A 15,905-nucleotide genomic window follows, 5' to 3' on the forward strand; every position below is an offset into this window, starting at 1 on the left:
ACCAGATGACTAATCATTAGGACTGTTTTTGTTTCACTAACTAAATACTGTCCATTGGGGTGTGAAAGGAGTACTTTATGCATTGGTGGAAGGGATACACAGACCAATTTTATAATGAATATTCTGAAATATGAGATAGGGTAAATTTTATTTTATAGTCAATTCTGGTAGTCTCATTCAAAATGCTTTATAGACCCAATGGCCTTCCCAACATCCTTCAGAGGAAGGGAGACACAGGAGTCAGTGGTCCTATTCCGCAGGAAAATGGGGCCTAGAAGAGTTGAGGGAGTTAGCTAAAATTCCATCCATTGAGAAAGAGGATGAAATGGGATTATAGAATTACAGTATCACAGAACCTCAGAGCTGAAGGGATCATTTTACAGAACGAGAAAACTGAGGACCAGAAAAAGCATTGACTTGGCCCAGGTCACATAGCTATTAAGTGGATCAAACAAGACTTCAGCTCAGGTTTTCTGAATCTAAACCTGGTCCTCTTTCCAGTCCACCACACAGAACTGACATCCCTTATCTGGGGCATTGCATTGGTTCTCAAAGTAAGAGTCATCAGGCATCCCCGGGTGGTTCATGGCCTAATACAAGTCATAATGAAATGTGCCATTTTAAAAACTTAATTTTCTACTGCAGGTTTGAATATACATTTGGAAAATTACAAAAAGGACCACTTAAAAAATACCCAAAAGTGTGGTGTCTGGCATATAGTAGGTGCTTAATCAATGTTAATTTATTGATTGATTTAAAAAAAGGTGGTGGCCAAATTGGTTTTCTAAGACTTTTAGATTATATTATTTAGGCTCTAATTTGTGGATGATGTTTTGCTGACCTGCATCTAGCCCCAGAACAATAGAGATCCATGATTTTTGTATTGTCTTTGACTGGACCTATGCTTATAACAGGTTGGGAACTCTGAGTAAAGATGCTTTCTTTCAAGGTTGATCAATACCTGCTGTGCAACTTATAGTCTTAGAGAGTTGTGTAGGGGCACTGAGAGGTTAAGTGATTTGGCCAGGATCACACATCTATGTATCAGACACAGTACTTGAACTCAAGTCTTCCTGACTCTGAAGTGAGCTCTCCGTCCCCTATGCCATAAATGCCTCTGATCCATAACTCAAAAGAAGTCATGCTACAGGCAAAACCAAATGGATGAAAAATGCCTATTTGTCATACTATGACATGTAGCTGGATGGTCAGGTTATTAAGTTAGAACAACAGTACTTATATTTGGGACAGGCAATGAAGAGGGATAATGAATTGGGCCCAAAATTGAATAGGAGGAAAAGGGCAAGCTATATTTTATTTGGGAAAATACATAGTACTTTCAATAATTCCAAGCAGCTTCCTAACACAAAACCCATCTCTTCCATTGATGCCAGATGGTGACAAATGCTGAGACAATGCAATCTCCTAAGAATCAAAGAGCAATGTATAATAGGAATACACAGGGGACACCACATGTAAACTATAACACATTTCCAATGGGACTTAATGCAAGAAGGACCATCATTAATGAAATATGTGGTTGGAAAGGACTGCTCAAACGGCAAGAGTGAGGACTTATATAAAGCCTGAAGTGTCTGCACTGGTATCCACAAAGCAGAAAGGCATGGAGGAAGGGTTCCATTCACTGGGTCGATTCCATGAAGGATCTATGTGAGGACATAAATACAACTTGCACAGGAATGAGGAGGTGAGTAAGAGCTGTGATGTAAACTGGTGGCAGCTTCATCCACATCAGTATAGATTTAGAGCTGGAAGGAATGTTAGAGGTCATGGTCTAGCCCCTTTATCTCACAGAAGAGGAAACTGAAGACCAGAGAAATTAAATTATTTCCCCCAAATTACACAGCTAGATCATGGTGAGCTGGGTCCCTGATTCCCAATCTAGCATACATCTTACTGTGCTATGCTGCTCTTCAATGGAACACACTCATAAGCCATAACTTGGCCAAAACACCAAAAGATTTGTTTTCCCATTGGGTAGTAAATGAGCAGGATAACTGGCCCCTCTGTGCCATTATTTTGACGCAAACATTTGAGAACCTAGTCTAGAGTGCATACTGCTCTAACTTCCATCATCTCTAGCTCATTCAGGTGATTCAGGTGGGTGGGCAATAGGGTAAGGTAACCAGGGAGGAGGGAGGACACTGTGATATCAGGTAGGCTGAACTGCTCTGGGTAAGGCTTAGTGGCAGAACGATCAAGAAGATAGAATAAACAAAAACAAGGAGGGAGGGTCATAGCAGTAACATATTATATTTATTTGAAAATAAGTACTTTATGCCACTAGCAAATCCTTTTGGGATTACAGATTTGGAGTTGGAAGGGGCCTCAGAAGTCACTGAATCCAACATCTTCACTTTTACAAATGAGGAAGCAGAGACAGAGAGACTTGTCCAGGGACCTATAGAAGGGGGGGATTTGAACCCAAATCTTCTTGACTTGAAGTCTAGTGACCTAGCCACTCTATCATGCTTCCCTTTGTCTTTATATTAGAGGTAAAATCTTCAGCATTTCAAAGTGTGTGTTGTGTTTAAGGAGAAACCTTATTTGGTGATGTCTAGGGTGATGACCCTAGACAAGCCTTATTTTTCTCATCTGTCAAATGGGGATAATACTAGCATCTACCTTACAGGGTTGTTGTGAGGAGCAAATGAGATAATGCATGTAAAATGCTTTGCAAACCTTAGAGTACTATATAAATGCTAGTTACTACTATTATTTGAAATAATCAGACTGATTCTGTCTTTTTTAATTGATCCTATTTACAGATAATTGATTTTGTCCTGTAACTGCCTAAGTCATGATTCTTTGTCTCTGAACTTAGTTCAGAAATTCAGCTGTCCTGTAAGGAGTTAAGTTTAGAAATTCAGTTCTCCTCTTAATCACTCTTGTATTCTTGTGTCAAAGAAATCTGTTACTTTGAAGAAGGCAGATAGACACCAGGGAGTTTGGTCTTGTATCTTTTTACCACCAAGCTATCCTTCAAGGATGTCTGGTTTGTTAACCAAAGAAGTATGGTCCACTATCTCTAACTTGTAGGTGGACTCAAACATGAATATTTCTTAGCCACAGGAGGGAAGGAGGGGCTTGTTCTTAGCCCCTCATTCCCAATTTCCAACTAATCATATTGTCCCAACCTCCATGTTGCTGTCTACCCTGTAACCAATCGCTTTGTCTTCCCCACCTACTCAACTCTGTTCTTTGTTCTCTTGTATTTCCCAAAACCATGGGAAGGCTAGTCAGTCCTAGTCAGTCTGGGTCTTTGGTTATTGAGAGGCCAATCACCCAATTTATTGGTTACTGCTAGCCTAACTAATTAGCCTAACTAATAAATTGATCATGCTCAGACTACTGTCTCTCAGTTTAATTTTCAAACATAACATACTATTATTATTTAAAAAATAAGATCTTCCACCATATAAAGTGCTATACAGCTTTCAAAATGCTTTCAAATACAGCTTCTTATTTCATCTTCAAAAACAAACAAATTCCTATGAGGTGTTATGCAGTATTATTGTTATTTTGTGGATGATGAGGCTGATATTCAAAGCATTTTGGAATTGGAAAGGTCTTTGATACAATTCCTTCAAGTTAAGACAGAGGAAATGATTTACCCAAGGTGATTTTCTTAGTAGGTGACAGAGTTAGGAAAGACGACCTGAGAAGACTCAAATCTTCCAACTATCTCATGTGTTCCCCCTCACAGTGAAGATGGTCAGGGACCCAAAGCAACTCCTGAAAATGCTGGCTCACAGAGGGCTCTCTTAAAGAAATCTCATTTTCCTGGGCCTGCATAGAAGCATGGATTCCATTCTGAGTGGCAGTCTTGTTTTCAGGCCTCATGTCAGGCATGTTTTAACAGAAAATGTTCAAGGTCATCTGTTCTACTCATCTGCCATCTGCACTGTTAGAACAGCATGAAAGAAATATCAGGACATATCTATCAGCTGCCAACTGAGGCACTGTCAAGTGTGTGGCAGTGTGAGGCAAACGGATGTAGTGGGAAAATCAGTGAACTGACAGGTGAAGGCTGAGTTTCTGTACTGACTCTGCTAATGAATACTTATGTGGTTATGAATAAGACATTTCCTCTCTCTGAGTCTCAGTTTCTTCCTCTGTAAAATGAGAGGATTGTACTTTATGGTTCCTCCCAGCTTTGAAATTCTAGGGTTCTATAGAGCACTGGACTTATCAGTCTGGTATATGTTGGGCAAATCACTTAATCTCTTTGGGTTTCAGTTTTCTCATCTGTAAATTGGGACTAGAAATCTCTGCATACCTCATAAGGTTATGATGAGGATCAAATAATGTAATTAATCTCATTTGTGAAGACATTTAAAAAATATAAAGGGATATGCAAATAAAGGGTATGTTATGATTATTTGTGCATTTTTATCTGGCTATGAATTTGCCTTAAGTTCCTAGGGTTCAGTGGGAAAAGCATTGAACTGGGAGCCAGGAGACCCAGGATTTAATCCTGACTTTGCCATTTACTACCCGTGTGACCTAAGAAATCGCTTCTCCTTTTTCAGCACCATTCTCTCCTCATCTTTAAAATGAGGAGGTCAGATTAGACCAATCAATTAATCAATCACCATACATTCATTAAGCCCCATGTGCCAAGCATTATGCTAGGGACTGGGAATATAGTGCAAAAATGAAACAGTCCATGCCCTTGGGGAGCTTCCATTACAAGGAGAAGAGACAGCAAATAACTATATTAAGATGTATTTGCATATAAAATGTATTTACAAAATATAAAAATGTATTTACAAAATAAATACAATATAATTTGGGGAGGGAAGCGTTAGCAGCTGGAGAGAGCTGAGGACAACCACTTGGGTGCTTTCTAGCTCTAAATCTATGATCCTGTGATCAATTATTGACTTAATAGCTGTGCAAGGTATAGAGAATTGAAATTAATTTGCACTGATTCTGATTTCCTCAAACACATATATATAGTATAATAGATATATTATACATAATATATTTTCTATTATATTGTTCTTTATTTCTAATTATATTTCTAATTTCTAATTCTATTTTCTAATTTCCAATTATATATTTATATGTTAATTATATAGAGATATATCTAATTCTAATTTCTAATTATATATTTCTAATATATTTTTATTACATGCTTTATATTAAAATACCATTTGTGAGATTGCGCTCTTGTCATTTGTCTTTTTCCTTTACAAGCAAAGCTCAGAATGTGCAAGAACATAATCTCTTGTAAGGACAGGGCAGAGCTACCTCTCTGAAAACAAAGACTACTTAGATTCTCAGTCCATTGCTTGGCTTGTGTCTGAAACCTTTCTTACTCAGTAGGACCTTCTAGAATTGTTTGTCCCAGTCTCAACAACAACATCCAGTAGAGATGGACTTTGGCCTTCCAGTGCACTAGGAGAAAAATGCAGATTGAGAATGTATTTTCTAGAGGTACCATGGGCTGATTGGAACTAAATGGGTTCCCCAGTCTAGCCAGATAGCAGATAGAAGTGTTTGGAATCACACTTTGACCATGTGCAAGATGTAACAAAATAATTCATGGGGAAGACAGTGCATAGTTTTTACTGTTTATCTTGATGTGACACTGGCTTGGACACAGTCAAAGAATTGTAAGAAAAATCAGAGATTTGAAGGATCCTTCCCAAGGGAAGAGGACCACCATGCATAATTCAGCTCTCTCAGAATAGACATTGATGTGCTACTGCTGGTGTTTGGGGAAGAAGGAAATAGCTGAACTTGTAAAAGGTGCTTAGCTTGTCCCATCAGCCTTTCTCTTACTAGCCCATCACAAGGGCAGTCAAGTAGCCTACAGAGTGAAAGACAATAAAAAATCCATAAGATGCATGGTAAGAAAAAAAATCAACCAACGCATGGGTCCCAAAACAGTCAACATTTGGCATGATTCTCAATAAAAAAATAAATTGGTACTAAGGTTTTCACAAATGAAGACTGAATGGCCACTATTTGGGGAGGCAGTAGAGTACACTGGCAAAACAAATGAACTGGGAATTAGGAGCCATGGGTTCTAGTCTTGACTCTGCCATTTTTTAGCTAGGTGACCTTGGACAAGTCACTCAACATCTCTGGGTTTCAGTTTCCATATCTGTAGAGTAGGACTAATGATCTCTGCCTACATTATTAGATTGTTGTAAGAAGCCAATGAGATAACCTATCTCATTTGTGAAGTTACTTTCAAAAGGATATAAAGGGATAAGGTATGTTATGATTCCTCCGTGGAGAAGAGGCCCACCGGCCTTGCCATCATTTACCCTGACTGCCCAAGTCCAAGAGCCATAGGAGGTAATGCTGCTCCCTCCTCTCTGCCATATATCAGTGTCCCTGCTTCCACCTTGGCCCCACAGCCACCATCCAGGCACAACTGCTGGAGAGATGAGACTTGGCAATTGCCTCTTCAGGCACTACAGCCCCCACCTCCTCAGTGGCCACAGCTACTGAGCAACCAGAAAAGAAAGTTCTTGGTGCTAAACTTCCTGGTCCCATATCAAAAATAGGAAGGAAACAAGCATTTATAAAGCACCTATTATGTGCCAGACACTGTGTCGAGAGCTTTACAAATATTATCTCATTGATCCTCACAACAACCCTGGAAGTTAAATACTATTATTATCCCCACTTAATGGTTGAGGAAACTGAGGTAAACAGAGGTTAAGTGACTTGCCCAAGGATACACAGCTAGTAAGTGTCTGAGGTTGGATTTGAACTCACTGTACCACCAAACTGCCTGATGCAGTTTTTAATCAATGGAAATGAAATGAAAGAAGATAATTACCCTTTGTCTTACCCCCTACATCCTAAGAACCTCTGGGAACTTTCTACCCAAGCTGAAACTGCCTCTATGTGTTGTCTCCCTCTTTAGAATGTAAGCTCCTCGTGGGTAGAGGATGTATCCCCAGCGCTTAGCACATAGAAATCAATTAATAAATGCTTTTTCATTTATTCTTTCATTATGATTAGTGGGTACATTCCTATCTGGATGTGAGGTTGCACAGTTTGGTAGATAGAGTGCTGGGCTTGAAGTCAAGAAGAACTGGGTTCAGATTCTGCCTCAGATACTTACTAGTTGTGTCTCTGGGCAAGTCAATTTAATCTTTCTGCATTTTAATTTTCTTATCTGTAAAATGAGGGGGTTCGACTTGGTGACCTCTGAGGTCTCTTCCAGCTCTAAATCTATGATCTTATGGTTCATTTGACCCAGAATTTAAGGGAATCCTCTTGTCTCTGCCAGAGGGTGTGAATAAGAAATCTACAATTTTTTTTCAGTTAAAACACCTGTATGCTAATTCTACCCATTGCCCAGAAGCATATATTTCATAATTTATTAGCATTAGAAGCAGGGGAATGGGGATAGAGAAAGAAGAGGGAGAGGAAAACAATTTGGAAGAGGGAAAAAACACTGAACCCTTTTCAAACAGGCCATAAATAAATGATTACCCTGTGCTTTGAAATTAGAGGTCATATTAAAAACTAATGCTCAGCTCTCTAGGCTCAGGTGTTATTTGACAAATCCAGTTTAAAACTCAGATAAATAAATAAAAGAACAATGTATCTCCTTTTGGAGTTTCATTCCTATTACCAAATCCCATCATAGGTTTTTAACGATTAAGGAAACTCGGAGTAACCTTGTAATGCTGGTGACCTTGTAATCATTGCCAGAATCTTTTACTGCACACATAGCCCACAGAAGCACGCACACACAGGTGGGACCTAAGCTACAAAACATCCAAGTCTGAAAAACTGATTGATAGAGATTATCATAAAGGATCCAAGAGAACTGTTATGAAGATGTCTAACCATAATTTCATCACTTGTTCAATTACCAACATGACAAATGTATTTAAGATCAAAGTTCATCACCACACTTTTCCAAAGCATCCTATCAAGAGGCAGCATGATGCTTTGAGAAGAGAATTACTGCTTGAAGCAGAGCACCTGGGTTGTAATTCCAGTTCTACTGGGTTACCTGTGTGACTTTGGACAAGTCACTTAACCTCTTGGGGCCTCAGTTTCCTCATCTGTAAAATGAGGTCTGAGGGAATGGACTGGATCAACATTAAGATCCCTGCCAGTTATAAGTCTATTGGGCAAAATAAGTCACTTTATATATGTAAGTCCCTTTATATGTATACGACCTTTCCATTAATTAAAAAAAAATCATTCCTGTCTAATCTACTTACATGTGCACAGGATACTACTCACCATGCTCATCAAGTAAAATGTTGTCAGGCTTCATGTCCCTAGGAATGGAAAAGAAAAAGTTTCATTAAAAAAAAAATAAAATAAACATTAGCTTCCAAAGTCTCCCATGATGCATCTTAAGGACAAGGACATAAAGGTTCATGGAGCATTACTGTGTTCTGAAGGAGAAGTGTTGACAATGAATGAATTCTCATCCCCTTCCCCCTGCCCGACACCCTCCATGCCATTCACTGATCTTCAGAAAAAGGCAAAAAACCCCCAAAACTTAGTCAACTTTATTTGGATTTCAGCAGCTTGAAGCCACAGAGGGAGCGCATTTATTTAATTTGCCTTTCTGTGCCCCCACAGAGTACCATGTACTAGTGGCTGTTTAATAAATACTATTCCACTTAAGGCTGAAAATGAGGTTTGTGACTATTTATCTTAGCCGGTATCTTAGTCTAAGCACTTCTGTGAAGTTTCAGTCCACAGAAGGGTACATGACTCTTCTATATCTATGAAGGAAATGATTCATCCAAAGGGAAAAAAAATTAAAACTTCATCAACTTCAAAGTCTTCGTGAAACTTGTGATAAAAAATAATTCCTTCAATCAGCAAATAGAATTGCCTCTCTCCACCAGCCTCTACTTCTACACCCTCAGACTTTTCACCTCCCAACCTTCACCATCAGCAAAGCCCTTTAACCCAAATTCACAGAAGCCATTTTGAAACAAGGTTCACTAAAGTTGTTTTTATATTGCTGGAATAAAGCTGCTTTGTGCCACCTGAGCAATCACAGAACAAGGCATTTGGGGTTTTCTTCTTCCAAAACATGTAGATTACAACAGATATCTTGGTCCTTACATGAAATGTATTCTGGAAAAAGAAAGCCCCAAAGAGCTAACATTCTACTTAGGGCAGTGCTATACTAGGTACCTAAATAAATGTAGAAGATATTTCTGCAGAGTTATTTCACTTCTAAGGGAGTACCACGGGACCTAGAGACACTGAAAAACAAGATAGGAGGAAGTAAAATTATCATAATCCTGTCCAAAATAGAAGACAGGGATGAGATTTGTATGGGCATATGAGTCTAGAGTTCTTTTTTCCTTCTCTTGCCCTTGAGAGACTTCCTGGCTGTCATGCTAAGTGCAAGGAGCTGGCTGCCTCTTCAGTTGGGCTAAGCCTGAAAGATTCAGGACTCTTGTGCTTCAGGGGAGGAATTGGGGTACACAGTGGTCTCCATTGGAGCTGGAGTAGCTGATTCTCTCATAGGTGAACAGGTGCTGACTTTTGATTTGGGAATTACTCGACTGTAGCAGTCACAAGTTGTCACAGCCTGAGACTTTTTCTGCTAGTGGTTAAGACCAGAATCTGTGGCACCAAGGGGTAGGCACAGTGGGAAAAAAAAGCCACAGCAAAAGTGAGTCTAGGATGGCTGAGATGAGCAGCTCTTGAAAATCCTTCAGATGATGAGATGGACGTCTCACCTCCCACATGCTTCCCTTTCTTTACCTTTAGTATAGGGCCTCTGGCAACCCTTTCTTTAATCCTTTCCCTGACCTACAGAAACTGGTATATGGTATAGGAGCTGGTGGTTCAAGACTATTGCCCAGGTACCTCAAAGGGTAAGCAAGGGGGAGTTTGGGGACATAGAGGTAGAGGACTCCACTCAGGTCTGCTTAACATTTCCCATTTAATTTTGAATTATATAAATGTAAGCTATTGTTATAATTCCACAGAATGTAATAGAATTCCATAGACTGTTGAGATGAAGGATTGTTTCACTTAAAAAATTTATCCCAGTACTTAGCACTGTGCTTGGTGTATAGTAGGTGACTAATAAACATTTGTTAATTGATTATTGATTAATTTTTGGTATGTTCAATAAATGATGTAGCCAAAGTATAGCGAATGTTTGTGCCACATGAATGTGAGTAGTAGTTTGCTGAAGGAGAGTCCAGATGTGGAGGGAAGTCATGTGGAGGGACTAGAGTCATAGATTTCCTATTTTTAATATTTTCAGCAATATTTCGTATCATGCCCTAGCTTAAATTCCAAATCTGACTAGTACCCTTCTTGCATGACTCAGTAGCCATTCTGTATGGTGTGGGGAGGTGTGGTGTGGAAGTATGAACTGAGGGCTGGATGTGACAGTATTCTAAGCATTTCAAGGCTGAATTACTACTGGTGGCTACTGGGAATATTGCAACCTTTTGGGAAGCTATACCTGATTTGTGCCAGTAAGGAACTGATGTGGCCTCCTGGGCTAGCAGGTCAAGAAGAGTGCCACCTGATGTACAACTCAGATATTACTACCCCTCACTGCATATTTAATAAAGTGACATACTGCCTTTCTGCAGGCTTAAGGAAGGCAGTGCATGAACTGTACTGGATTTCCCCTACTTCAGTGCTCCAAGTGCCTCATGGTATGCCCACAAAGTGGTCCATGTACACTATAGGTGTAAGATAAGTAAATGTATAATAAATGCAAAAGAAACACAAACACCCCTTTTAATGTTAATTATTTCCTATTTATCCTGTATATAGCTTGTTTTGCATACATTTATTTGCATGTTGTTCTCCCCCTCCCCCACCCATTTTGATGCGTATGAGCACTAAGAACTGGGAGAATCAAGAAAATCTCTTGTAGGAGGTGACATGAGTTGAACCTTGAAGGGAGCTAAGGGTTCCAAGCGGCAAAGGTGAGGGGGTAGGGTGAGGAACAATCTGTGCAACGCACAAGAAAAGCAGATGGAATGTCCTGTACAGGGAAAGCATGTCTACTTCTTATGGAAAACCTTTGTCTTATTTGGTGGGAATTTTGATTTGTCAAACAGATATACTCCTATTTGACTGTAAGCCTCATTTTTTGCAGAGGCAAATTAACTTTCAGGACAACAAGATGGATCATAATGTGGTTCAAAACTATGAGAGATACTAGTAGAACTTCCTTATTATTTGAGTCTTGAATATCTGTGGGTTCAAAGCCCACTCCAATGATTACTACCTGTGTGACCTTGGGCAAATCATTTAATCTCCCTGGGCCTCAGTTTCTTCATTTATAAAATGAAGGGATGGGACTCAAGGACCTTTGAGGTCCCTTCCAGTTCTGGACTAATGATTTTAAATGTGCAACCTAAAGACTTACTACCTGTGAGATGCTGGGCCAATAACTTAACTTCTCTGGGCTTCAGTTTCCTCATCTGTAAAATATGAGGGTTGGACCAGAAGGCCTACTGAGGTCTATCCAGATCCTATCAGTCATTCATTCTTCATTTAATAGGATGAGAAAAAGATATGTATTCAGGGCAATAGCAAGTAATAACAATTTGGCTAGAGAATGAGGTTGGAACCAAATTGTGGAAGATCTTGCATGCTAGGTTGGGTAGGTAACCTGATGTAGAAGGTGGTTGGGAAGCCACAGAAAGAATTTTAGTGGGGAAGTAACATGATTGTCTGACAGGGTTATAAAGTTTAGATTCATGCTGGAAAAGCCTAGAGGCAAAGAGATCAGTTAGGAGGCCTTGTAGAAGTCCAGGCAATTTAGAAATAATAAAGCCCTGAAGTAGAGTGAGGGAAATAGGAACGGAGAGAGGAGAATGGATTTGGAAGTGATCTGTCCCTTCTTTCTCAGTGAAATGCCCTTGGTAAAGTAGAAAGTAAGGTTATTCACCAAGAGTGAAGGGGTACAAGAGTAGGGTTGGAGAATTGAGGAGAACTGAAAAAGTTTTGCATTGACTCATGTTGGCACATGTGTTAAGGCAAAAGTACATCAGGTAAAGAGTTATTTTGCTTTGAGACTACAGACATTTTGATAAAGGGTTCCAATAAGTAAAAATGAACACTATCAGTAACAATATCCCTTATTCATATTGAATATGAACAGATAAGATTTGTAATAAAAGTAGGGAATTATTTTTTCAAGCTATACTAAAATGATCAAAGATTAAGATCTAACCCTGTAGGAATAAAACTGAAGGAAGCATAGCAGTTTTATTTATCTACTAAAGCACCTTGGGAGAAAATAAATGAAAAAGAGTTTTGATTATTGAAATTCTTACTGGAACAAGTTGAGGCCTTTGATTTCTCAGCACTGGTCTCCTTTTTCTTCTCTTTGAAACTCATTTAGATATAAAAAACTGAACAAATTGCAAAGAAAAGAAAGTTTGTTTTAAGTCTAAATAATAAGATTTTTTGGGAAAATGCAAGATGAATCTTATTGAATTGGGAAGCTAGCTGAGGCAAGAGTAGATTGAACAAAAAAAGAGGAGTGAATCATTCATTCACTCAAAATAATTTGTTGAACCCCTATTATGTGGAAGGTACTGTATTAGGGGCTGTAGAGGAAGACACAGCTTATTAAGACTGTACATAATGTATGACAATAGTCTCAGGAATAAAAAGATGTCTGCTTTCTGAAGATCAACAGCCAAGGTCGACAAGGCTCATCACCAAGAGGCTGGTCACTTAGTGATGATTTCTTTTTGGCTTTTGGTGACCATAAAAAAGAAGTAAAATAGAAAATAGCTCTCAGTCAGTCCACTGTGGTCCCACCCATTTCTACACTGATGGTTGCAAAACATTGGGAAAATAACCAATCAGTCAATCAATCAAAAAGCATTTATTAAGTGCCTACTATGTATCAGGTACTGTGCAAAGTGCTAGTGATACAAAGAAAGACTCCCCATTCTTAAGGATCTTATAGTCTAATAGCCTCTCACCAGTAGGACACAATTCAGTCAAGTGGGAAGGTTGCTTCAGCACTCCATTACCACCAAGCTGAGTCTGCAGCAGTTAGGTAACATGGTTAGTTAGCATACTCCCTCCTCTTCATCTTCAAAATCCTGTTATTCAGACTTGCAGGTTTTGTGGGCAAAAACTTGCTACCCCTGTTACTACTCCCTAACCCTTCATCCCTATCCACTTCAGCCCTACCCCTCATGAGAACCTTTGTAATGTTCCATTAGAAGATTAGAAATAGAACTCAGTTCTATTGAAGAAACTTCCCTTCCTATTAGACCTCTTCTTTTCATTCTGCTTCCATTTTCTTGCACTAACTGGACACCTGGCTCCTCCAGAAGATATTGTGTCACCTGGTCAACCTCTCCATTATTGGATGGATCTTTTCTTGTGTTCCCTAACACACTGGCCAAAAGTGAGAATAGGAAAATTCCTCATTCCTGTTTCTAGATTATCCCTCTCTGCTACCATCACTCAGTAGTCAGATCTTGCTATTTAACAATCAGTTCCCAGACTCCTCTCTCCTTTAAAAAAACTTTTTGTTGCTGCTTTTTTCTTTCTCTTTAGATTGCTGTTGTAACACTATATATTGACTTCCTGTTTCTCTTTACTTCACTGTGTATCAGTTCATGTCTTCCCATGCTTATCAGCATTCTCCATATTCATCTACTTGCAGTGCAGTAATATTTTATTACATTCATATGCCACAATTTGTTTTGCCATTTCCCAACAGACATTAACCTTGTTTCTAGTTCTTTACTGTTACAAAAGGGCTGCTACAAATATTTTAGTGTAGAGGGGTATTTTTCTGTCTGTTTTTGACCTTCTTGGGGGTATATACCTAATAGTGTCTCCTTTATCAAGTTCAGCATCTGGCTCAGTCTTCTTCTCCATCCTCACCCCTGCTCTTATTTTGGGGGCCTTCAATGTGTTTATCAAAATTTTCTCAAATGCTTTGGACTCCAAGTTAATTAATCTCTTCAGCTCATATAACATGTACTTTCTCTCTACCTCAGTTACACAGGGAGACCTACATATTTTATCCTACCATAGCCCATAACTGTTCAACCTCCATAATCCCAAATTCTGATATTCCTTTCTCTGATCTTAATTTCCCATACTTCCATTACTCCAATCTCTCTCTCTCTCCTTTCTGCGGCTACCTTGGTTTCATTTATTATCTCTAGGCAGATGACTTCAAAATCTACATATCCAGGCCTCCTAACCTCCACTCCAGTAGGTCTGCTTGACATCTCCACCTGAATGTCCCATAGGCATCTGAAATCCATTATTTTTTCCCTCAAGTTGACTCTTCCTTTCAAATGTTCCTCTTTCTACTAAAGGCACCACTACCCTTCTAGTCATCCAGTTTTACTACCTCAGAATCAACTTTGACCCTTCTTTCTTCCTTAAGGCCAAGGACTCCCACTGCATCTGGGGCCATCTCCAGTTGTCCTGATCTATATCTTGCCTCTGGACCCAGATGGCTCCAGAGGAGAGAGTGAGGCTAGTGACTGTGCACCACCCTGCCTCACTTAAATCCAATTCACTTGCAAGTCATCACTTTCTTGATGTCATAGTCCTCTTTAAGAACAAGGACAAACAACAACAACAATACCCCATATTCAGTCAATTACCAACCATTCTCATTCTTTCTGTATCTACTTATAACACCTAAGTGCAGTATTCTAAACAGATTTGATCCTATATAAGCATGGTCACCTGAGAGAGAAGCAGAATGGTAGGGTGGAAGGAGCCCTGGATATTGGGCAAAGCTTGGCCACTGTTAGCTTATGACTTAGGCAAGCCTCAGTAAAATGAATGGAGTAGATCTGCACATCTCTAAGCTCTCTTCTAGTTCTAACATCTTGTTATTCCACATCTATGAGTCTTGTTGGGATCATAGTGGTGGAAAGACACACACCTCTCTGGCTGCCAAAACCCTTAATTATATCTCTCTGTTTACAGGATATGAAAGAGCCAGTTCTGTCTGATTTGGCTGATTCCCTCTAAGGGAAGTTTAACCAACATGGAAAGGTAACACTCTCTGAGGCAGGGAACAAGATGTAACTGATATATCTACTGGACCCACTTGAATGACTTTACAAGACATTAGCTGAGTTTAATAGGCTAATTACATGCCTTTTCTGCACTCAGTCTGGAACCAAGTCCCCCAGCAATCTGATACAGGACATGAAAACTGTGAAACAAAAGACTTATGTGTCTGTCCTGAAATCTACCTTTCTAGTGCCTCTCTCTGTTTTCTGTGATAAAGAGGCACATTTAGGATCTCTCATCTTTAATTCAATTCAATAAACATTTATTGAGTGCCTACTATGTGCCAGGCACTCTGCTAAGTACTTTACAAATTTTACCTCATTTGATCCTCACAATAACCCTGGGAGAGGTGCTATTATCATCATCTCCATTTTACAGTTGAGGAAATTGAGGCAGACAGAAGTAAAAATGACTCACTTCAGGCCACACAGTATAAAGTGCTAAGTCCTCCTGATACCTAGCCCAGCACTCTATTCCCTGGGTCAGTAGGGTGTGATAGAAGAAACAAGCAGTGTGGTGTAGTGGACAGAATGTTGGATTTATACTTAGAGAACCTGAATTCACATAAAATCATATCCCCTCCCCCATAAGATACTACAGGTGGAATCATTTACTACGAGAAGCTTACAGAATAGTCATGCCCTGAAAAGGGAAGTTCAGCTGAGCTGTTCTCTATAGACTCAGAAAAACTTTTGAGTTCACAATTCTAAGCTTGAATTATAATATTAGATATTTATTAAGCACACAGAATTGCCTTGTGTTCTGTTTCACAGAGATGGCAAGGCCATTCACTAAAGCCAGGTCTGTGGACTGTATCATTCTCAGCAGGGGACAACATAGAAGTGATGGGTTAGGCAGGGAAATAATTCCCTTAC

At 39.4% G+C, this 15,905-nt stretch overlaps 1 protein-coding gene across 2 annotated transcripts in view; it reads right to left on the reverse strand.

Annotated features, from left to right (window-relative positions):
* The window catches only part of STK32A (serine/threonine kinase 32A), a 106,085-nt gene that overhangs the window by 54,018 nt on the left and 36,162 nt on the right, over nt 1–15,905 (reverse strand). For both annotated transcript variants that reach the window (XM_027841922.1, XM_027841921.1), the window contains exon 3: nt 8,251–8,288. In XM_027841922.1, coding sequence (XP_027697723.1) covers nt 8,251–8,288 — 38 coding nt within the window. The remainder of the gene's footprint in view (nt 1–8,250; nt 8,289–15,905) is intronic.

This window comes from Vombatus ursinus, unplaced genomic scaffold (genome assembly GCF_900497805.2).
Source record: "Vombatus ursinus unplaced genomic scaffold, bare-nosed wombat genome assembly UNPS02014863.1, whole genome shotgun sequence".
Lineage (NCBI taxonomy): Eukaryota > Metazoa > Chordata > Mammalia > Diprotodontia > Vombatidae > Vombatus > Vombatus ursinus.